This window comes from Lepidochelys kempii, chromosome 2, assembly GCF_965140285.1.
Source record: "Lepidochelys kempii isolate rLepKem1 chromosome 2, rLepKem1.hap1, whole genome shotgun sequence".
NCBI classification, from domain to species: domain Eukaryota; kingdom Metazoa; phylum Chordata; order Testudines; family Cheloniidae; genus Lepidochelys; species Lepidochelys kempii.
In genome coordinates this window covers 205485983-205509577 of record NC_136381.1, presented here as the reverse complement: position 1 = coordinate 205509577, position 23595 = coordinate 205485983, and the positions used below count along the sequence as shown (strand labels likewise).

At 38.3% G+C, this 23595-nt stretch overlaps 1 protein-coding gene across 8 annotated transcripts in view; it reads right to left on the bottom strand.

Annotated features, from left to right (window-relative positions):
• ANKRD28 (ankyrin repeat domain 28) overlaps positions 1-23595 on the bottom strand; it is a 227276-nt gene that overhangs the window by 76440 nt on the left and 127241 nt on the right. For 5 of the 8 annotated variants that reach the window (XM_073333566.2, XM_073333567.2, XM_073333568.2 and 2 more), the window contains 4 exons: positions 14960-15030; positions 10652-10852; positions 9798-9885; positions 1528-1670 (listed from right to left, as the gene is read on the bottom strand). In XM_073333566.2, the coding sequence (XP_073189667.1) occupies positions 1528-1670; positions 9798-9885; positions 10652-10852; positions 14960-15030 (503 nt within the window). The remainder of the gene's footprint in view (positions 1-1527; positions 1671-9797; positions 9886-10651; positions 10853-14959; positions 15031-23595) is intronic. The other 3 variants (XM_078851764.1, XM_078851766.1, XM_078851765.1) reach the window with 1 other exon arrangement.

Here is a 23595-nt window from a genome sequence, read left to right as displayed (position 1 = left end):
GATGCAGTGCTCAAAAGTTATCACATTACTGACAGACAAGTGCCAATGACTCCACCTCCCTCAATTCCTTACTGCCAGTTCCAAATACATAGTACTAATCTAGAAAAACAAAGCAGAAAAGTAGGTGAGTGTTGGTCCGCAGGGGCAATGTGCTCTGACAACTCCAGTTACAAGTGAAAAATGTTCTTCTATCTTTTGCAAATTATTTTTGCAGATTCCTTTTAATGGACAAGAACCTCACAGAGGAGGGTTGAGTATTTAAACAGCAGAGCTGCTCTCCCAAAATGAAAATTAGGAACTTAAAACTAAAATTTTACTCCTGACGGAATTCTGCACCATTGCACAATGCAGAATTTACACAGAATTAATGTTCTGTGCAGAATTTTATTTTTTCACGCAGAATTTGAGACAGCCGGAGCCCAGCTGCCCAGGGCCAACAGCGGTAACCGCGGTATTTCAAAAATACTATTTTGAAATAAATTACTAAAATAACAAACTGATGTGATACGGTTATTTTGACCAATAAAATATGCAGAATTTTAAAATATTGTATGCAGAATTTTTAATTTTGGGGTGCAGAATCCCCCCAGGAGTAATTAAATGTAGAGACTTAGGTGCCTCGATCTAGTCATCTAAATAAATGGTCTGTTGTTCCATGGAACTGAATGCCTGCGGGGCCGAATGAATTTAGTAGGAATTTTGGGTGCCAAGTACTTACGAAAATCAGGCCACATACTAAGATGCCTAACTATGGATTTAGGTGCCCAATTTTAGGCACCCAAGTTTGGAAATATTTGTTTTAGCTCCTAAGATATGAGAAGTTAATACTGAATGAATGTGCAAATAGAGCTCCATATTACATTATACAAAGAAACATCCTAGTTTTCAAACTACAACTTCAGAAGCAATGGTCACTCTGTGGAAGATTGCAAGATTATTCAAAAGGTAGAACGCCAGTAGGCCTACAATTCTCTTTAATAAATTTATTTTTATCATCTCAAAAATACTGACAATATTTTTGTTAATATATTTTTAAAACTAGGTACTTATATGACCATCATCAGTGTGGTATAAGAGTACCTCACAATCATTAATGATTTACCCTCAAAACTCCTGTGAGATAGGGAAGTTTTATCCCCGCTTTACAGATGGGGAACTGAAACAAGAGATTAAGTGACTTCCTCAATGTCACAGAAAAAGTGTACGTCAGAGCTTGCAACAGAACTCCAATCTCCTGAGTCCCAGTCCAGTGCCTTAAACATAGGATCACTCCTTCCCTCCCGGAAGATAATGAAACCATTTAAAGGACAAGTTTACCTTTAAGTGAAAATCTATAGAAGAAACTTAAGCCTAGGGAGTGAAGTTCTGTAACCAATAAATAAATGAGTGAAGACCTTATGAAGTACTCTACCACAATTATTATTCTTGAGCATGAAGAAAGGAGCATTCTCTGCACCACTATATTCCTGATCAGTAATAGTTTAGATTTTTCCTATGTCATTTGCCTTTGGCTACATGTTTACTTACATCAACTCCAAGATCTAGAAGATATTTGACTACACTGATCATTCCACTAGATGCTGCAGCATGTAGGGGTGTATATGATTTCTTGTCTTTGCATGTCACTTCAGCTCCATGGGTCACAAGTAATTTCACAACTTCAATGTGACCTGGGCAAATAAAAGAAAAATAAATATTAAGACATAACTTAATTTATCAATTGTGCTCTGACTCAGAGAAATAATATCAATTTATTATTAGCTGCACTTGATCAACTTTTAAAAGGTGAAAAATGCACTATAGACTCTCCTCATTTAAAAGAAGCAGAGAACCATATTCTTTCCCCATCTCATTTCCTTATGATTTATAAAGGCAGTCTGAAATATTTTGTCCATGTATTTCCTCCTACTCCAAACAATCTCTCTAGCCTTGATTTTTGTTTTATATAAAAAATATCAAATCCTGTCTTCTGTTTTTGCTGAAGGATTTTTTGGAGGACTTAAAACCTTACGTCAGCCCATTAGCTCTCAAATCCAACTGAGAGGAGAAGGGATTTTTAGTAAGCTACTTAAAACTGTTTGCTTATCTGATTTAATACCTATCTAACTCAAACTTCTGTCAAAGATTTGAAAGAAAAGCTCAGAACCTTGCTCTTTCAAACTGAAGACTGAGAAAACTTCCATTTAATTTCTTAAGGCCTCCTGCATGAATCGTGAAAAGACTTCATATTTCTGAAGTTTCTAAAGTAGAAACAAGCAGAAAGATAAGTCTCTTTTTTAAGAAAACATTTCTAGACTTCGTAATATAAAAAAATTAATTTTTCCTTTACAGATATGTTATTTTTTGAAAACTTTACCCAAAGAAATTTAGAAATGCAAGATCCATTTTCAAAAGTAAATTAAGAATTCATAAGCCTAAGTCTTACTGAAAATCAATGGGACATACGCTCCTAATTCCCCAAGTCATTTTTTAAAATAAAGGCTCGTCTATGATTAAACAGCTGCACCAATGCATCTGCGCCGCTGTAGCGCTTCAGTGAAGACACTACCTACGCTGATGGAAATGCTTCTCCCATTGGCACAGGACGGTAATCCACCTCCCCGAGAGGCGGTAGCTATGTTGATGAGAGACGCCCTCCTGTTGACATTGCGCTGTCTACACTGGGAGTTAGGTTGTTATAATTGCATTTATGTCGGTGTAACTTATGTTGCTTAGGAGGGTGTTTTATTCATCCCCTTGAGTGACATAAATTATGCCAACATAAGCTATAGTATAGACATAGCTTAAGTGAGAATCAGGTCCACTGTATATGAACATACACACAGAGATTTCTTTAAAAAAATGTAAGAAGTTAATTTTATCCCTCCCCCTCCGTTGTCTACAAATCTATTTTAAAAATGGAAATTAGACAAGTGATATGCTCCAGGGATAAAGTATCCTATTACAAGTCTATAAAAGTAGCATGTGCTAAAATTGGTAGATAGAATTTAGCTTAGCTGAACAAGAGAAAGCATTTGTTTTTCCAGCTGGGTGAGCACACACCAGAAAATGTACCTCATTACAAACCCGATAATGCTTGTCCATACATAGCTGTGGCATCTCAAGCACTGAATTTCATTCCCTCAAAACTACTACTGCAGGCAGGATAAATCAGATCTTAACTATTAGTTTTATCTCTAAGAACACTGGATCAATAACAGTCACACACAACAACCTCTTGGCTGAAGTGATTAGCAATAGTTGAAGTCTGATGTCAGCATGGCTTCAAACTATGAGTAATGGTATTAACACTGCTTAATTCACTGGTCTCAGCAACATTCTAGCTACCATAAGTCTCCCCCCTACAGAAGAAAGTCTGTGATCTTGTTCTGTTTTACTCTTTGGCACTAGGAGTATGGATTTCCCAGCATGATGTACATATTTTACACTAGTTCTGGATGGCTCCAATACCAATTTCACTAATTTAAAGACTAATTTAAAACAGGCTTCAAGCAGAGATTTCTGCAATGTGGATTATTAATATTCTTACTTGTATAAGTGAAGCAATTTCTAGGACAAGAAATCCAGATATTCTTGACTAGATCACTTTTACAACCATCCTGATCTATCAGGTGACCAATTATTTAAGTATTTTTTTTTCAAATATGCATTTTCTATTTTGTAAACTACAAAAGACTTTACAGACCTCAACACCAAGCATACTTGCAGTGCTTTATAAAGTTATTTAACAACTTTTCCTCAATCCACCCATACAAATTTAGGAGTTTCATTTATTGGGCATATACCTATTCTGACTTCTTTATATTTAAACAGAAACGTACCATGAAACCCCCCCAATTATTATTATTATTAATAGTTTGAGTAAACAATTTGAAAATTGTATTTTCCCTGTTTCCAGCTCCTGTCTCCACTTTCTGTTTCAAGTCAGGATTTGGGAATACTGTCCTGACAAAACACTCTGCAAATAAAAGCAACACTGAAAGAGCAAACAGTACCTTAGCACAGGCCTGGGCTAACAATGCTTCTGCAGTGACAGACAGGGGAAGTTTTATTCCTCTAAGGCCTTATCTAGAGTAGTAAAGGGGTGGGGGGTAAAATCAATTTTTAACCCAATTTAAAACATTACTTAGCATTTAACATATATGCAGTTTAATATCTTTAAAATCATGTTAGACTTTGATAAGCAAATACAATTTTAGAGATGTTAGCACCTAGCATAGATGCAGTTTAAGTGATGTTTCCAATGGAGTTAACTAACTCAAGGAACCTAACTTAATTAAAAACAAACAAAAAACACCCCAAAATATTAAACACTTTTTCTAGTCTACACAAGGCTTGAGAAACTAGACTGAAGATGGCAGGTTGATACCATAATTCTAGCTTCACTGGGAAGAAGAAAACTGAGATACAAAGAGTGGAGTTGTGAATGATACAGGGAGTGATCACTTGCTTCCATAGCCATGACTGGCAGGCAAGGGACTAGAGCCAGTGCAGTCCCCATCGAGGAACAGTGCCAAGAATCAATTCCTTTCCCTGCTGACAGCCGCATGATCACCTAACCTTTCTGCAGAAGCATTCAAAGGCTCTGTTTTCTCTATGCCAGTGGTTCTTAAACTGTGGGCTGGTACCCCAAAATGGGTCATAACCCCATTTAATGGGGTTACAAGGGCTGACTTAGACTTGCTGGGGCCTGAGGCCAATGCCCGAGATTACAGGCCCCCTGCCTAGGGCTGAAGCCCTTGGGCTTTGGCCCCTCAACCCAGGGCGGTGGGGCTCTGACTTTGGTTCCCCCACCTGGGGCGGCGGGTCTTGGGCAGGCTCAGGCTTCAGTTCCCCCTCCTTAGGTTGTGTAGTAATTTTTGTTGTCAGAAGGGGGTCGCGGTGCATAAAGTTTGAGAACCCCTGCTCTATGCAAACTATTGCTAGTATTTTGGGTTTTTTTAAATGTGTTCATTACACATTAATCCTTTAAATGAAAGCTTTTTTGAATCACAGCTGAAAAATAAGCTAAACTGTACTTCTCAGTAAAAATCAATAAGCACAACTTTGCTCTTCCTCTACAACTTCTCTCAGGGCTCATTACATTACTTGTTTTTGAATAGAAGTAGTTCCTAAGGTTACTACTTCAATATAATCTTTGCTATACCTATATCAGCACAAGCTTGACCTAAAGCAAAAAACGAACACCTACTCAGACACTATGTTAAATGTCTGTCCTACTGACACACATGATGGACATCTGTCCAAGCAGCAATCTGTCCTGGTACATATGTAGTAAGTACTAAGACCAAAATGGGGCAAATTATCTAGATCTATGCTATTATCCCTACTATCACAACAAATTGATATGAACAAAGACCAAAGAGTTAAAATGTTTGAAGTGTCTATGGCATAATCCATATTATTCATCAATAATCCACTAATCTTCAAGTTAGTCAGGCACCAACACAGTTCTAAACCTCACTCTGTTTTACTCAGTGAAGTTGCCATATCAAAGTTTTATGCTTTGTGCAATAACTAAGGTAAACTTGTTCACCAGTCATACAGCTTCCCATTATTAACTGCAATTCAAAGGTTCTATTGGGACAATGATATTGAACAATCCTTCTTTATGAAAGTGTAAAAATGATGCAAAAGACAAGCTGGAAAGAGTAGGAACATGTTCTTATATTAAATGTAGTGGCACAAGATGGGATAAAATCAGCTCCATGATCTAAGCATCAGTGCACTACAGAGGCACTGACCAACAATGATTTTGCCCTTCACCTCCACTCCCCTTGGCTTTTATTTCTCTCTATTCTCCTGAGAATTTTAATTCCCCCACATCAGAAAGTATTTAGTTCCCCTCCCACCACAAAAAAGTTAATAAGAATTGTTAAAAATAAAAACACATTAAGGTTGTGTTTAAATAATTTTGAAAAACAGAAATGTTAATGATTAAACAATATAAGTCATTATAAAATATACTGCTTAATATAGTTAATTCTGTATTAAGATATAGAATCATAGGACTGAAAGGGATCTCAAGAGGTCATCTAGTCTAGTCCCCTGCACTCATGGCAGGACTAAGTATTATCTAGACTATTCCTGACAGGTATTTGTCTAACCTGCTCTTACAAATCTCCAATGATGGAGATTCCACAACCTCCCTAGGCAATTTATTCCAATGTTTAACCACCCTGACAGCTAGGAAGTTTTTCCTAATGTCCAACCTAAACCTCCCCTTGCTGCAATTTAAGCCCATTGCTTCTTGTCCTATCCTCAGAGGTTAACAACAATTCTTCTCCCTCCATCTTTTATATACTTGAAAACTGCTAGCATGTCCCCTCTCAGTCTTCTCTTTTCCAGACTAAACAAACCCAATTTTTTCAACCTTCCCTCATAGGTCATGTTTTTTAGACCTTTAATCATTTTTGTTGCTCTTCTCTGGACTTCCTCCAATTTGTCCACATCTTTCCTGAAATGTGGCACCCAGAACTGGACATAATACTCCAGCTGAGGCCTAATGTGCACGGAGTAGAGCGAAAGAATTACTTCTCATGTCTTGCTTACAACACTCCCGCTAATACATCCCAGAATGATATTTGCTTTTTTTTTTTTTTGCGCAACAGTGAGTACTACGTATGTACCACTAACAGTGTTACACTGCTGACTCATATTTAGCTTGTGGTCCACTATGACCCCAGATCCCTTTCCGCAGTACTCCTTCCTAGGCAGTCATTTCCCATTTTGTATGTGTGCAACTGATTGTTCCTTCCTAAATGGAGAACTTTGCATTTGTCTTTATTGAATTTCATCCTATTTACTTCAGACCATTTCTCCAGTTTGTCCAGATCATTGTACCAAGACAATGTAATTGTAATGTCTCATTGCAAATGATCCAAAATAGCTGAGTAAGATTTTCCTTCCCCCCACAAATCTCTCCCCCAAAACCCTCCACAAATCCTGTCCTGAAGAGATTTCAGTCTATTTTTTAAAAAGGTGCTTATAAATGCACAATCTAAACGGATTTCAAAGCATTTTCCATAGTTTTTAGATTCACTAAAAAAAAGTATGTACAGCATACAATAATCATTTATATCTATGAAGAAGAGCAACTGCCATTAACAGAACTATAGGACACTACACAAATGTTTAGGAATAACTGGGAGTAGGGAAACATAGTTAGACAAAATGTAAACTACCCAGAATAGAATTTGTTCAGCACATTAATGCAAAACTACTACTCCAGAGTGCTATGGGATCTCTAATGATTACAAATGGATCTTGGTTTTATATCTCCTCTGATTAATTTCTGTGCTTGCAGAGAACATAATATAAATTTTTCTATTTTCATTCTTCTCTCCTGTGTCGGATAAACTATTATTTTTGAAAGTCAAACCGCACCTCTGAAGAGTCAAGACTATGGAATGGCATCAATTTACTTTTTCCTGCAATTGATAATTAAACTCAAATTGATTAATGCTGACTTAATATGTTTATCACATAATTTACATTTTGAAATGACACCCGCTTCTAGCCAATTTCCTGGAAATAGATATCTGTTACTGTTCCGGAGCTGTGGCCACTACCATAAATTCTTCAGTGAGAACCAATACAGCCCTGCTGAGATAAAAGAAAGGAGAACTGAAAGCAATTACAGCTGGTATCAAGTCCTAAGAAATTACAACTTTTTGTGATGTCAAGAGAAAGTATTTTGTAAGCACACAGATGCCACAGGTAGAAAAGACACTGAAGAAAAGTTACGTTGCACTTGCTCAGAAGTCAAAGAAAACTGGTTGTTACTGAAAAGTACATCAGTAGCTGCTTCGGACTTATTTAGAAGTACAACTGAGTTATTTAGCCACGGCTAAGAGGCTTCTGTCAGAGCACTGGAACTAAAAGGCCTTATCTGCTTTTCTTTTAATCTTTGCCCTTCTTAAATGAAGCTGGAGGTGAGGAACCATGACTACAGACAAGCTGAAGAAAAGAATTCCCATACTTATTATAAACAGCAAAGTTCTACATAAAAGACTAATGGAAGGAAGTCTACATAAAGGAAGCCTGTATCATTAGGACGTGATAACCAACCCATTGTGGACAACTTCATCGTCAGAGGCAAGACAATGATTGGGTAAAGAGGCTGAAATCCTGGAAGTGCAATAATTTGAAGTCTTATTCTTGGTCCATTTCCCTATTAAACAAAACTAAACAAAACCCAAGCAGGGAGCGAATCAGAAATATACCGATCTTAAAGTCTATTATTTTTCCTTTGTGAGTCAGCTTCTGATACTTTACTAGAAAACTTCATATTTTTAGTAAGGCTTTTGACATAGTCCCACATGACATTCTCATAAGCAAACTAGGAAAATGTGGCCTAGATTAAATTACTATAAGGTGGGTACACAACTGATTGAAAGACCATATTTAAAGAGTAGTTATCAATGATTATCTGTCAAACTGGAGGTCCCACAGAGGTCAGTTGCAGGTCCAGTACTATCAATTTTTTCATTAATGATTTGGATAGTGGACTGGAGAGCATGCTTATAAAATCTGTGGATGATGCCAAGCTGGGAGGGAATGCAAGCACTTGGAGAACAGGATTAAAATGCAAAATGGTCTTGACAAAATAGAGAATTGGTCAGAAATCAACAAAATGAAATTCAATAAAGAGAAATGTAAACGGTTACACTTAAGGAAAAAATTAAATGTACATACACAAAATGGAGAATAACTGACTATACACTGGAATTGCTGAAAAGGATCTGGAAATTACAGCACATCACAAATTGAATGAGACAATGTGATGCAGTTGCAAAAAAAGCCAATCTCTTTCTGGTGTGTATTAACAGGAGTGTCTTATGTAAGACACAGGAGGCAACTCTCCTGCTCTACTTGGCACAGGTGAGGCCTCAGATGGATTAATGTGTCCAACTGAGGGTGGCACACTTTAGTAAAGATGTGGATAAATTGGAGAGAGCTCGGTGGAGAGCAACAAAAATGGTAAAAGGTTTAGAAAACCTGACCTATGAGGAAAGGTTAAAAACTGGGCATGTTTACTCTTGAGAAAAAAACCTGAGTGGCGACCTGTCACAGTCTTCAAATATGTTAAGGGCTGTTCTAAAGAGGACAGTAATTAATCTTTCTCCATGTCCATTGAAGGGAGAACAAATAGTAATGGGCCTAATCTGCAGAAGGGAGATTTAGGATAGAAATTAGGAAAAAGGTTTTTAATTATAAGGGTAGTGAAATTCTGGAATAGTCATCCAAGGGAGGTTGTATTTTTAAGAACAGGTTGGACAACACCTGTCAGGTAAAGTCTAGGTTCACTTGATTCTAGCCTCAGTACAGTGGGCTGGACCTGATGACTTCTCACAGTCCCTTCCAGTCACATTTCTATGACTCTATAACCACCACCTATAAGTAATGGAGAATTATATTTATCTCTATTCAGTTTCCTCGTACGCCGATCTTTCCTCTTAATAGCCATGTGGCATTAGTGGTCACATTTTCAATCAGGAATCCACATTAAACCAAAAAGTTAGTGTTTAGGGGAAAAACTGTTTTCCTTTCATTTCTCAAAATTAATTAGCATGTCATTTTTTTCTGCCACAAAAGCATTCATTAAAAAAAAAGACAGTTTGCTGTATCCTATTACAAATGTTATATGAGATGTATAGATACCTTCCTCGTAATCACCTACTACGCAACCTTGACTAAACGCTTTTGCCTAGAAATTAAAGTATATAAGTTCAATAAAATGAAGTGACTGACTTTCTCTCTAATGCACAGAGAATCAGTTGCAAAAGAGTACATACCCATATATGCTCCCCAATGTATAGCTCGTCTGTCTTTCTTGTCAAATGCATTAATATTGGCACCTCTAGACAACAACAAACTCACCATCTAGGGTGAAGAAAGAAAAATAAGTAAAACACCTCTGCTCAGAATATAAAACTATGCACAGAATGTGGCATAATAATGAAAGCGAAGAATAAATCTTGGGTGAAATGAAACCAAGTTTTTAAATCCTTTAAAACCACCATTCCATTTACATCGCTTCTGATATTTTGTGCATTTAAGCATGCTGACTGCCCACACTGTTGACAATGTTGTGATCATAGGATCCTCTAAATTAGATATCAAGTGAAAACCAAAATATTTTAGATTACCTATTTTATGCAATTGTTTAACAACCATGGCATACTATATGTACTGTATCTACTACATACATACTGTTTATTAAAACTAAAAAAGTTAGTTAAAAATCTATGCATTTAATCACCCTACAAATTTACATATTAAAAACCTTTCATTTCCATACAAACTGCTGAAACTGGATCGATTACACTATGGCTTCAATCACTTGAAATTAATTTACAATTTAAGTTTATACATCTCAGCAGAACCCAGACTATAAATAAAAGGTTGTTGATTTTTTCTGGGGGAATGCAGAAACTAGAAAAAGCGTTCCTACAGGCTACTAATAAGGCCGTACCTCACCACTGGAACAGTATTCTTCAAGGCTTTACTATGGGGATGTAAATGCTGTAAATATACTTTAGTGTACATTTTACCATTACCAGATCATGCACAAGTATGCAACTAAATAATCAGAGCTTTGGTGGGAGGCAAGAGGGCTAAAAAACAAGATCTGGAAAATAATCCATACCTCAGCATGTCCACTGAAGGCTGCATGATGTAATGCTGTTCTGCCTGCTCGATCTGACACATTTACATTACTTAGAAGAGGCACCAAAGCTTCAGCACATTTAACAGCTTTATTTGCAGCTGCTATATGTAGGGGTGTCTGCCAGTTTTTGTCACGGGCATTGACATCTGCTGAATGCTTTAACAGCACCTGAACAGCATCCTGAAAATATTTGCAATAAAATAAATTACATTACTAAAGAACTAAAAGAATATACTCAGCAACTCCATATAAAGTACAACAGAATCTCACTAATTCACACTTTGATAAACTGCACTCACATGTATTTTCAGGTTATGAGTTTATTCTCAAGCCCAGCAAGATTCTGGGATGGTTATAGATCCCCCAAACACAGCTAAGGAACTTACAATTGGCATTTGACACTGGTGGAATTCCCCATCACACGATCAATAATGCTCAGGACTCCCTCTATTAGTGTGCATTAGTGAGGCACTACTGTACTTAAAATATATTACTACCAATTGTTAGACACCTTTTTTCAAAGAATAAAAATAGCTGCAAATGGTATATTATAGATGGAGAGTTTAATAACCATACTTTTTACAGATGTGCCTGTTTATAATACTATCAATTTAAACAGACATCGGCGGCAAAAGGAATATAATTTTTAATGGTGCCAAAGTGACAATCCTGTTTTAGAGTTCTATATCACAGTAATTTGGTAAATAAGAAGTTTCATTCCCCTTTATAAAAATCAAGTTTAAACTGCAAACTTTTATACCATTCCTTTTACATTCCTACAGAAAGTAAAACCAAACACAATCCTGTTAATAACATATGCACACTATCACACAAAAAAGAAAACAGCTTGTCAATACAAATATTAAAATGTAGATGCAATACTTCATTTTTTCATTAAGTCCACAAAGCTTTCTACACTTTATTAATTGTTCTGATCGTTTCTTTAGTCAAATGCAAAAAGAGTGCAAAAATAAGAAGGTTACTACTCTGAACTTAAAACATTCTACTGAGGCTAAATATTGCAGGTATCTCAAATTATAGAGCAATGTTACTCACACACATTTGTGCTGCAATACCTAGACATCGCTGTGACTTATGAGTGGAGTGGAAATATTAACACTACATTCCATGTATTTATTCCATTAGAAGAACCTGTCAAAAGTTATCCTAAAACTATACATTTAATTTCCTCTCCTCTTAAGAAACAAAAAGTATAAGAGCAACCTAGAAAATACTTGTGCCTTACTTTATAACTGTAAATTGAATGAACAGTGAAATGGATATGGACCCAAAATGTATTTAATAGTTTACTAGGAAAAAGCTGATTACATATCAAGTCTTTGGCTCCTTTGAGTCTAACATCCATGAAAACACCTACAAGAATCAGGAAATAAATACAAGAAGAGCTCTGGAATTGGTTGGGCACAAACTGTCAAAGGAAACACTAATTTTACTGTAAAAAAATTACTCTGGTCTCAGTATGCAGTTAGTTTGTGTATGTGCAGTGATGTATTTTCAAATTAAATGAATCTTAACTTTTTCTTTTGCGCAAAACACACCAGCACACAAAAGGAGTGCAAATTCACATTCTGAAGACTAACAGTCTAAGCTGAAATATGTTCAAGAAAAAAAAGTTTGAAAACTAAATCCCCAAATATATTAAAGATATTTAGGGTGACCAGATGTTCGTTTAATTGGGTCTCCCCTCATTTGGGGGGAGTAGTCCTGCTGGATTATACCAAAACCAGGATTTAAATCACAGAGCTTCCTAGCTACTATACACAAGAGCTTGAACAGCGACACTCTGCCCCAGAAACGAGTCAGTAACCAGCTCAAGAGGGAGCATCTCTGTGCTGCTCCCAGCTGCACAGTGTGCTAGTACGTGTCCCCATCCATCTATTTATAAGGTATTCCATCATCTGAATATTTAAGAGCCCCCCCAAATACGTAAAAGTAGAAACAACACTAAAAAGCTCTCTTTCTTCCATTCCAACCTATAGGATAAATAAATTTGATTAGTGTATAAGATTTGTTTCATTGCATGTTGTGAGTATGTGTAGAAACTCTAGGGAAAACGAAGAATAAATAAGTTTTGCATTTAAAAGTAATTAGTTCTGTGGTCACTTATCTCTTGCAGGAGCAAATTCCATAGTTTAGATCCAGTCGCTGTCTCCCATACACCCTCCCAGAGTTGGCTGACAGATTCATTGTTTTGATAACAATGTTGTGATTATAGGAGGTCATGGTCACAGAGGGAGGGTTCTCTCTTAGGTAGCTAAGACAAGCCCATGGAAGGCTTTGAATATCAGGACAGAGGTCTTAAGTTGGACTATATTCAATGAGGAGCCACTGCAAAGAAATGAGCACCATGTGACCTGTGTTGCTATAGAAACAGACTGCTTCACAGCGTACTAGTTGAAGCTTTTTGCGTATCTAAGGCACGTGGGGGTTGGGTCAAAATGAAGTCCTACTGGCATCCAGTTCTTTGTGGGGAGAAGGGGTGGTGGGGGGGAAGAGTAGTTGTAGAAGTTAAAAAGGTCCTACGGGGCAGACCCCTGGGCTGGTCCATTTTGTGGGAGAGAAGTGGTGCCCTTTGAAGTTTGGGGAAGGATATGTCCCAATCTCCAGATTTATATATAGTTTTGCCACAATAAAACCAGTTCACTGCAAGTTCTTATATGCTAAGGTTATGTTAATGATATACTAATGTGATTTACAGTTTTCATTTTATTATACTCATAGCCCTAGAAGCAAGGCAAGACTTATACAAATGAGAAAATAATATTCTTATTTTAGGAGTGATAACTGAGCAGAGGAAACTTTTTAAAAGTAAAATGTTCCATAGATTCAAAAAATCATTAGCCAAATTGTGACAGATCCTAGTGAGGGTATTCACAGAAGAGGAGGAAAGGAAGGAGAAAGCACGCAACGAGCATCCCATCCCCCCCAACACAAGGGGCAGAAACAACTATAGTCCCAAATCTCAGGAGAGTGCAAGGACTGCTGCTTCAGTGAGGCTCTCTCAGGGGAGCATATTGCTTTACCCTAAAGGATAGTTTAGCCTATGCACCAAGCCATTCATAGAAGAATTGTGTCCAAGTCCCTTATGGGACAAGACCTCCACATTACTACCTACTTAGGCTAGTGGCTAAATGCTACTATTTGGCCCAAAAGCAAAATCTAAAATGGACGGTTTTAGATCCAAAGTCTGATGCCTGAGACTCTGCAAAACCAAAACAATCTCATTTCATCCCCTCTCTCTCTAATAAAAATAAAACAATAATAGTACTGATATGACTCAGGCACAGTACTCTGCGTAGTCAGGTTCTGTGAAATTCTCCCACATGACTCTAACAACAATACATGTCAATCCTAACCTTCAGCATTTTTACTGAGCTAATTTTATTCACGGATTTAAAATTCCAGTTAATGACAGTTTGAAACTCAGAATACGATACCTGAACAATGATATAAATGCACCTCTTAATTTTTCTTCCTACGATATTTCTATATTTAGCAACATATTGATACATGCTTCAAAAACCTTGATTTTCTGATGAAACAAAATGTCAGAATTTTATTAGCAGCTTGCTCTGCTCTACTCTGTACATTTGAATGTTTCAGATGAAACTTAAACCTACAAGCCCAAACTAAATACTTTATGTATGTTAAAACGCTTACTGCTGCTAGCTTCAATGTTTTCAATAAAGAAACTGTAGAAATGCTTGCCTATTAAAAAATGAAAAAAAACAAAACAAAATTGTGCTGTATAGGTGAAAACAAACCCTATTTAGTTTCTAGAGTATTTTTCCCTTATACTGAACCACTTTGGTTATCTCATCCGAAAGGAATCAAGGACTTTATGTTCTGAATTCAGAAATATTCTCTGTCATGGGAATGGCATTCATGATTTATTATTTCCATGTACAAGAATTTCTGGTTTCCTTTTGTATTAAAATAATAAAAACAAACTACCTGTACTTATTCTAGATTCTTTTAATTAACATTTCTAAAAGCATGTTATTTTTGCAATTTTTTTTTCCTGTTCAGAACCTCTCTCTATTCTACAATTGGAATTATGAAGTTATGCCCTCCCCCCTTTTTTTTTCCTGTTAAATTTTAAAAAATCTGTTGCAAACATCCTGGGCTCTCTAAGCATTTTCAGTAGTTTCACTCTAAGAAAACTGAATAAGAAATAGAAGGTTGTCTGAGATGCTGTATTTTATTTTACATAAACTCATCTTTAAAAAAAAGAAAAGAAAAGAAAAAAACGTGTTTATTTCATACCTCACTACATGATGCAACAGCTCTGTGTAAGGGAGTCAACCACTTGCTGTCTTTGGCATTAACTCTAGCTCCTGTAACAAAAAATAAATAAAATTAACTGACAGTGTATTCATACAAAATCTAAGTGTTTCAATAGACAAATTACTGTACAAAGTTACTACAACATTATATGCTAGACTAGTTAATGCAGGAGGATGCTCAGAAAAATACTTTTTTCCATGGGCTTTGGGTTATAGGATTCGCCCTTTGATGCACAGATGGAATTCTGTAATTTCTTGTTCACAAATAGTGAAGTGTATTTAATCAGTTATCTACACTAGTGAAATCTATTTTCCCAATAGTACTTCAAAGGGCTGCTGTGGCAGGAAAAAAAAAAGAAGCACTGGGTATCCTTGTCTTCATGCAACACAAAGCCAAGCACCCACAACACACACAACTTAATGGTATTCTGAGAGCAGATGAGGGGAAGAAGATTCATGATCCCCATTCCTTCATACCCCTTTGTAGTTGGGCAGATTTGTCTGCTTCCCTGCTGTCGACAGATAGGGGTAGTGCTCGCTGTCCCCCTTGGGAACTGGAGCGCATGAGGGAAAGAAGAGCAATATTTGAAGCTGCTTACTCCTGCCCGACAACTACTTCTCTTCAGCAGCTGGATTTGCAATGATCCCGCCTCCTCAGCCAGAGAGCCTATTCCCTATCAGCTAAGCAATACCAGGGAAGCTCCTCCTTTTGTGGTGGCCTATGCTGTTTACACCTGGGGGAACCAAGAATTTGATAGACTGAAAAGGAAGAACTCTTCTGACTTTGAAAATGATGAGTAATACAGCTAATATGGAGATGTCAGTGCCCCTTCCTTGTTTCTAAACTTGTTCACATACACACAAAAGGATATTTATTACAGCAGGCTGCGAAAGCTTGTTCAAAAAATCTTAGTTCCTTTAAAAAAGAAAAAACCCACACCCTAGAAAGCCCTAAATCCGCGCGCGCTCTCTCTCTCTTTCTTTTTTTAAGGCCCATTTTGGGCTTGACCCTTGGTTTTTAAAAAGTAAAACATAATGATAGTTATAATCTATTAGAGTAAATTGGGAAATCATTCCCTCCTCCATCAACAGTTTCAATGAAATAAAAAGTTTGCTTTTATCAAAGGATCTTCACTTATAAACTGAATTTTTTATGAAAATTTCCATTTAACTCAACCATTTTTTTGCCAAAAAGTGTTTTGATAATTTTTTTGACCAGCTCTGGAATCCAAATGTTAATGATACATCTCTATATACTAAGATGAGTGTACATCTCTTAAATTATCAAGAAAGGCAAGCCATTTATTGAGAAATTGATGTTTGGGGAAAGGATAATTGGGACCCAATAATCTAGTATAACAATGTTTGGCCAACTCAGGAGAAAATTACACCTTGTTGATATGTAATCTCTTCTTTCAACAATTTAAAGACCAACACTGCTTTCTGATAAACAGACATGTAAATCATGTGCCTCATTAAAAAAAATCAGCTACAGTGTGCACCATACTCTTTTAGTGCACATGAATTTTAATTTTAAACTTGCATAGTATTAGACAGTTGGCTTAAACAAACCACTATCGCAGAGCAGCCTAGAAATCAATCACTTATTAAAACAACCAGCAGTGGATTTCTTAAATTTAACTTTTCTATTTATTTATAACTGCATTCATTTGCTTAAGCCCCCAACCCCACTACTCATTAACGACTATGGAAACAACTGAAAATACAATTCACACTATTTTCTACATGGGCTTATGAACAGTCTCTGCTGTCAGATTCCTCCATTAAGTGAACACGAACTCCTTTGAGTAATATATTTCCTGAATGTATTTTTTAACAATGTGTTTTCCTGTTTCCTGATATAGCAATATTTCTAATTGCAAAATTGTTTTGTGCAATATGCTGTACTGCAAAAACAATATATTTACAACTGGAAGACAGTTCAGTAAAGACCAGCTAACCTAATTAATAAACTGTACTTCTGTTATCATAGAAAATCAGCAAACTAGACTACTTTAATATGAAATACTTGGTGCTCAGAGTTAAACACAACTAATCCTAGAAAATAATTCATTTGTTTTACATCACACGTGCCAAAGAATGCACAAGCATGAAAGGTTTGTAGTGGGGTAAAACGTCACCCTGCAAGGGATTTCTAATTTGTTTTATAATGGCTTCCTTCAAACAGTGATAAATGTCTGAAGAGAGAGGGGTGATCATAGAATATCAGGGTTGGAAGGGACCTCAGGAGGTCATCTAGTCCAACCCCCTCCTCAAAAGCAGGACCCATCCCCAATTAAATCATCCCAGCCAGGGCTTTGTCAAGCCTGACCTTAAAAACTTCTAAGGAAGAAGATTCCACCACCTCCCTAGGCAACGTATTCCAGTGTTTCACCACCCTCCTCGTGAAAAAGTTTTTCCTAATATCCAACCTAAACCTCCCCCACTGCAACTTGAGACCATTACTCCTTGTCCTGTCCTCTTCCACCACTGAGAATAGTCTAGAACCATCCTCTCTGGAACTACCTCTCAGGTAGTTGAAAGCAGCTATCAAATCCCCCCTCATTCTTCTCTTCCGCAGACTAAACAATCCCAGTTCCCTCAGCCTCTCCTCATAAGTCATGTGTTCCAGACCCCTAATCATTTTTGTTGCCCTTCGCTGGACTCTCTCCAATTTATCCACATCCTTCTTGAAGTGTGGGGCCCAAAACTGGACACAGTACTCCAGATGAGGCCTCACCAATGTCGAATAGAGGGGGACGATCACGTCCCTCGATCTGCTCGCTATGCTCCTACTTATACATCCCAAAATGCCATTGGTCTTCTTGGCAACAAGGGCACACTGCTGACTAATATCCAGCTTCTTGTCCACTGTCACCCCTAGGTCCTTTTCCGCAGAACTGCTGCCTAGCCATTCGGTTCCTAGTCTGTAGCTGTGCATTGGGTTCTTCCGTCCTAAGTGCAGGACCCTGCACTTATCCTTATTGAACCTCATCAGATTTCTTTTGGCCCAATCCTCCAATTTGTCTAGGTCCCTCTGTATCCTATCCCTGCCCTCCAGCGTATCTACCACTCCTCCCAGTTTAGTATCATCCGCAAAGTTGCTGAGAGTGCAATCCACACCATCCTCCAGATCATTTATGAAGATATTGAACAAAACTGGCCCCAGGACCGACCCCTGGGGCACTCCACTTGACACCGGCTGCCAACTAGACATGGAGCCATTGATCACTACCCGTTGAGCCCGACAATCTAGCCAACTTTCTACCCACCTTATAGTGCATTCATCCAGCCCATACTACTTTAACTTGCTGACAAGAATACTGTGGGAGACCGTGTCAAAAGCTTTGCTAAAGTCAAGATACAATACATCCACTGCTTTCCCTTCATCCACAGAACCAGTAATCTGTGGTGATGTTGTGGGGAGGGTGAAGGCGTTGAGAGGGAACGGTCACAGCTATGCAATAGTCCAACCAACACTGAAGAAAACCACCCTGGACAGCTATCTTCTAACATCCACAGTCAAACCTCCCATTCCTGAGCAAACTCAGAGAAGCTAGCACCAAGCCAGCTACGAACTCATCTTACTGATGGTAACATTCTAGATCCAGCACAACCTAGATTCAGGCCTCTATTCAATGGATAGAGGACAGACATCCACTGTTAACCATGAGATACGGCTGTCTCGCCTGAGAAGTGTGGCAGGAATCCCAAATAACGTGCTAAAATGGTTTGAGTCCTTCCCTGGAAGTACGCACCCAAAGAGTAGAGATGGAAAATTGCACTTCCACTGCTAGAACTCTCACTTGTGGAGTTCTACAAGGATCAATTCGCTCTCCAGTCCTCTCATACAATCACTAGGTGAACTTGTCAGATGACACGGATTCCAGTGCCAGCAACATGCAGATAACACAGCTCTACCGATCCTTCATCACACATGACCACACCACTACAATCCAGATGGCCCAGTGCTTGGATGAGATCAACTCATAGATGACGAACAGCTGGCTGAAGCTCAGCAACACAGAGGTGATGCTGGTGGTCCGAGGAAAGTATTTTGAAGAGTTTGCAGCCACAATTTAGTCTCCTTTGAGTGAAGGTTCACTTCCACAATTGGTCAAACTCAGTCCGTAGTCTAGGAGTACTCCTTGATTCCTCATTGATGCTGAGCTGTCACATTGCAATGCCAGCAAGTAATACCTTCTACCATCTCTGATTGGCTGGGAGACTCCATCCCATCCTGTTGGACAAAGACCTGACCTCAATTATTCATGCCTTTGCCACCTGTCAGCTGGACTACAGCAAAGAGATATACCTGAGCATGAAACCTTTAGCATTTAGGAAACTCCAACTAGTAGCTTACCTTCTTAGCAACACAGACTACCGTGAGCACATCAAAACCTATACTCATTTGCCATAGAATTCTGAATCAAGTTCAAGGTCTCGTTCCTTAATTTCGAAATGCTCCCATGGCCTGAACCCCTGGATACCTAAAAGACTGTCTAAGGCTGCAGGACAAAACCCATGGTCAACAACTTTGCTCCTCTGTCACAATGGAACTCTCAACCTTTAGAGTAAAGCTTGACCAGATGGGAGACAGAACCTTCTCCGGGGTGGTTCAAAACTGCAATGAACTCCCCCCAGAACCAGGGACCATCACAAACCTCACCACTTTGCACTCATTTCTTTGACCATGCCTTCTCTAATATAAAACATATAGCAACAGATATTTAAGAAATAAAAAACCCTACAAAACATGGCACTCCACTGAACAAATTTCTCCAACTGGGAAGAGGAGGAGAGAACAAACAACACAGGACAGATGTGAAGTCACATTGCTTAACACACTACTGGGAGGTACTCACATGCTATGGGCATAAGTGTGGTATAAAAACCTATATAGAACAGATTCATCCATTAAAATAATTCTTGAAAACCTTGTGCAAGAGAATGGGTGGTATTTAGAAAGATTTTTTTTCCCCCTCGAGAGGGAGAAATTTCTAACACATCTAAAGAATCAGCAAGTAAATCTTACTTTTGTCTATCACCATGAAATCACCCAAACACCATCAGCCCAGACTAACAGTCTCCATACTATTCTATACCCAGAGCTAAAGTCAAATACATCTGAGGACTCCAAATGTTGCTGGAATTGTCTTACAACAGCCTTCCCAGTAATTGTCTCCCAAAAAAGGAAGATTTGAGACTGAACAATAATTAAGACCATAAATTGTCTGCATCCTACCAGCCATAAGCATACCTGTCATGCTTCCAGTTGCTCTCCAACCCCTGCCCGGGCCTCTCATTGTGACTGGCAGACAGTAAGATACAAGCAAGAGCCTAAAATACAGAAGACCTACTATCCTGTTAGTAATTTTCCCCCTCCAGCAATTCCATGCACAGTGTACTACTGACTCTCCAAACAGCAAAAGAAAGACAGCACAGTAAATGAACACAGGGAATTTAAAAAAAAATGGAAGCAAGAAAATGGAAGGAAAAATGAAAGAAGGAAAGAAATACAGATTGAAGAGAAAATGGGACAGATTTTAGCCCTGCCTGCACTAAGAACATGACCCTTTTCCATCAGCAGTCAAAGTAACTGGTCCACCAAACTGGAGTTGAAAAACTTTGCCCTTTAGTGTAAGGACAACGAAAAAAACTGAGTTACCATTGACTGGATCCTTGGATCTCAGCTCAATGCATGAGATAGGCCAGAACTCCCCTAGCTCTTAAAGAGTTCAAGTGCTTTGGAGACATGGGCGGCCCAATCTTATTCTCAGATCAGCTGCCATGGTGTCTTAGGCCACTGCCATTCCTTTCTGTCCATGCTTAGCTATAAAGCACTGTCAGTTGGAAATGCAGTTATTTAGTCATGCAGTTTCAGAGTTCAGTGAAGCTACAGACTTTTGCTTCAGTTTGAAAACAGAACACTTTCTAACATTTCTACATCCTTTGACTGATTTCTCCTCATTCCCATGGTTTGCTTGGGGTTCTGGAGTGGTTCCTTATAGAACTAGTTTTCTTTGATGATTTTAGCTGCATAGCTGAAATTGTCCAAGTTGTTGGTGCCTCTATGGCTTCAGTCATGGAGGCTGATTTCAATGCACTGTGGGTCATTAGCCTCATAAGCGCTGATATTCTTTTAGTACTTGGTGTAATACTCTGTTGACAGCATCACTGTCTTGTCATTTGTTCTTCTACAGTCTCTATTTGTTATCATTAATCATTGTGGCAGCACCTACAGGCCTTCTTCAGGGCCCAGGACCTCATTATGCTAGGCACTGTAAACACATGAAGAGATGGTCCCTGCCCTCAAAAGCTTAAAATCTAAGTATAAGACAGGAAACAATGAGCAGCTACTAAAAAGAGAACAGAACACAGAGACGATTATAAATGTAATAAGTAATGAGTACAACACAAAATTGCCTAGCTTATCTTGGAGTGCTGAATTCCTCATCTAACTCAATAACTTGATGCATTCTTAGTACCTGGGGATAGTTAATCTACGTTCTTTTGTCTTGTCTTCATTTTAGAGCTGGTTGAATCACTCAGATTAAAAGTTTTTAATGGATGTATTGGAATCTTTTGTCTTTGGAAGCATTACACAAAGCTCTCTGAAGACTGGAGAACCTCAGCTCTCCTTAGGCCTCTCACTATATTTCTGCATGCTGGAACCATTCTTGGCCTCGAGTACTTCAGAGTTATTTGCCTCAAAGCAGGTGCCTGATCTAGCTTTTAAAGTGCAGCCTTGCATCGTCCCCCCCGCCACAAATACTAAATATACTTATACCTGTTGGACAAAGACCTGACCTCAATTATTCATGCCTTTGCCACCCGTCAGCTGGACTACATTGAATCACAGAACTGGAAGGGACCTCGAGAGATCATCTAGTCCAGTCCCCTGCACTCAAGGGGCAACTAACTTATCTATACCATCCCAGACAGGTGTTTGTCCAACCTGCTCTTAAAAATCCCCAATGATGGAGATTCCACAACCTCCCTAGGCAATTTATTCCAGTGCTTAGCCACTCTGACAGTTAGGAAGTTTTTCCTGATGTCCAACCTAAACCGCCCTGGCTGCAATTTAAGTCCATTGATTCTTGTCCTATACTCAGAGGTTAACAATTTTTCCTCCTTCCTCCTTGTAACAACCTTTTATGTACTTCAAAACTGTTAACATGTCCCCTCCCAGTGAGGCAAAGTTATTCTGTATTGGGTTATAAGCCTTTCCTGTGTGAATACACTGATCCAACATGTTCGTGGATGTTTACTATATGCCTATAATGTTTGAATTCAATGTGAATTATACAGGAAGGCAACAAAATAGCTTCTCAGATAAGAATACCTAGTTACACACTAAGAAGACAATGGGGACCAGATGTTAGCTTCAAAGATCCTTTATCTTGTCTCCAACACACTGTAAAACTAGGCTAGGAATTAGAGATCAAATGAAGACTGAACAGTTAGAAGACCTCTGAGAGGCTGAAAAGGGGGCCAGGGTTTATTTGTGAGCAAGTATAGGCAGACAGGCTGGCACAGAAAATGCTCTGTGGAGGAGTCAGGCCTCCCAGACCCAGGGAATGGTAAGTCTTAAAGAAGAACTAGATATGCTTACAGTATGTTTTACTGTTTTTGAGATATATTTTTTCTGAAATGGTTTTAAATAAATGATGCTTTGCTTTAAGGAAGCTCTTTGGTCATTAATTACCACAGTCATTGCCCCAGAGGAAGTAGAAATACAGGTTCTGAGCCGAAGTCAGACCTAAAATGGTCAAGATTGAGACACAAGTGACTACCACACAGCACCTTATGTGAGTGAGAGTGAAATACACAAGAAAGGGGTGCTGGCTTGAAGCCTAGAGGAAGTGCATCAGAGGGACCAGGAGATGTTAATAGTGCAGTTCGCCTGATAACAATGAGGTATTTTTGCTATTCTGTTTCTTCTGTTCAAAGGTCACAATCTAAAGTGACTACTCTGTCTGAACAACAATACAACTTTGACAGTTTCACAAACTCATCATTTCAGGTTTTCATAACTTAAGGATTAGAGTCTGTATATTCTATACCTAAAAAAGCCTGAGATCACAACAGTGGAGAACGTGGATTATATATTAAGAGAAAATTTAGAGGCCATTTCAAACAGATATTCTACAAAAAATGTCCTCCACTTGACAGCAAACCAGATTTGAGAGAAAAAATACATTTGTAGGTGCCCTTTATGTCTGAAGTGGATGCTATACTGTCCAAAGACAGGTTTCAGAGTGGTAGCCGTGTTAGTCTGTATCAGCAAAAACGAGGAGTCCTTGTGGCACCTTAGAGAATAAAATTTATTTGGGCATAAGCTTTCATGGGCTAGAACCCACTTCATCAGATGCATGGAGTGGAAAATACAGGAGCAGGTATAAATACATGAAAAGATGTGAATTGCCTTACCAACTGCAAGGTTAGTCTAACGAGACAATTCAATTGACAGCAGGATACCAAGGGAGGAAAAATAACTTTTGAAGTGGTAATGAGAGTGGCCCATTTCAGACAGTTGACAAGAAGGTGTGAGTGAGTACCAGTAGGGGAAAATTAGTATTGGTGAAATTAGGTTTAGGTTGTAAAATGACCCAA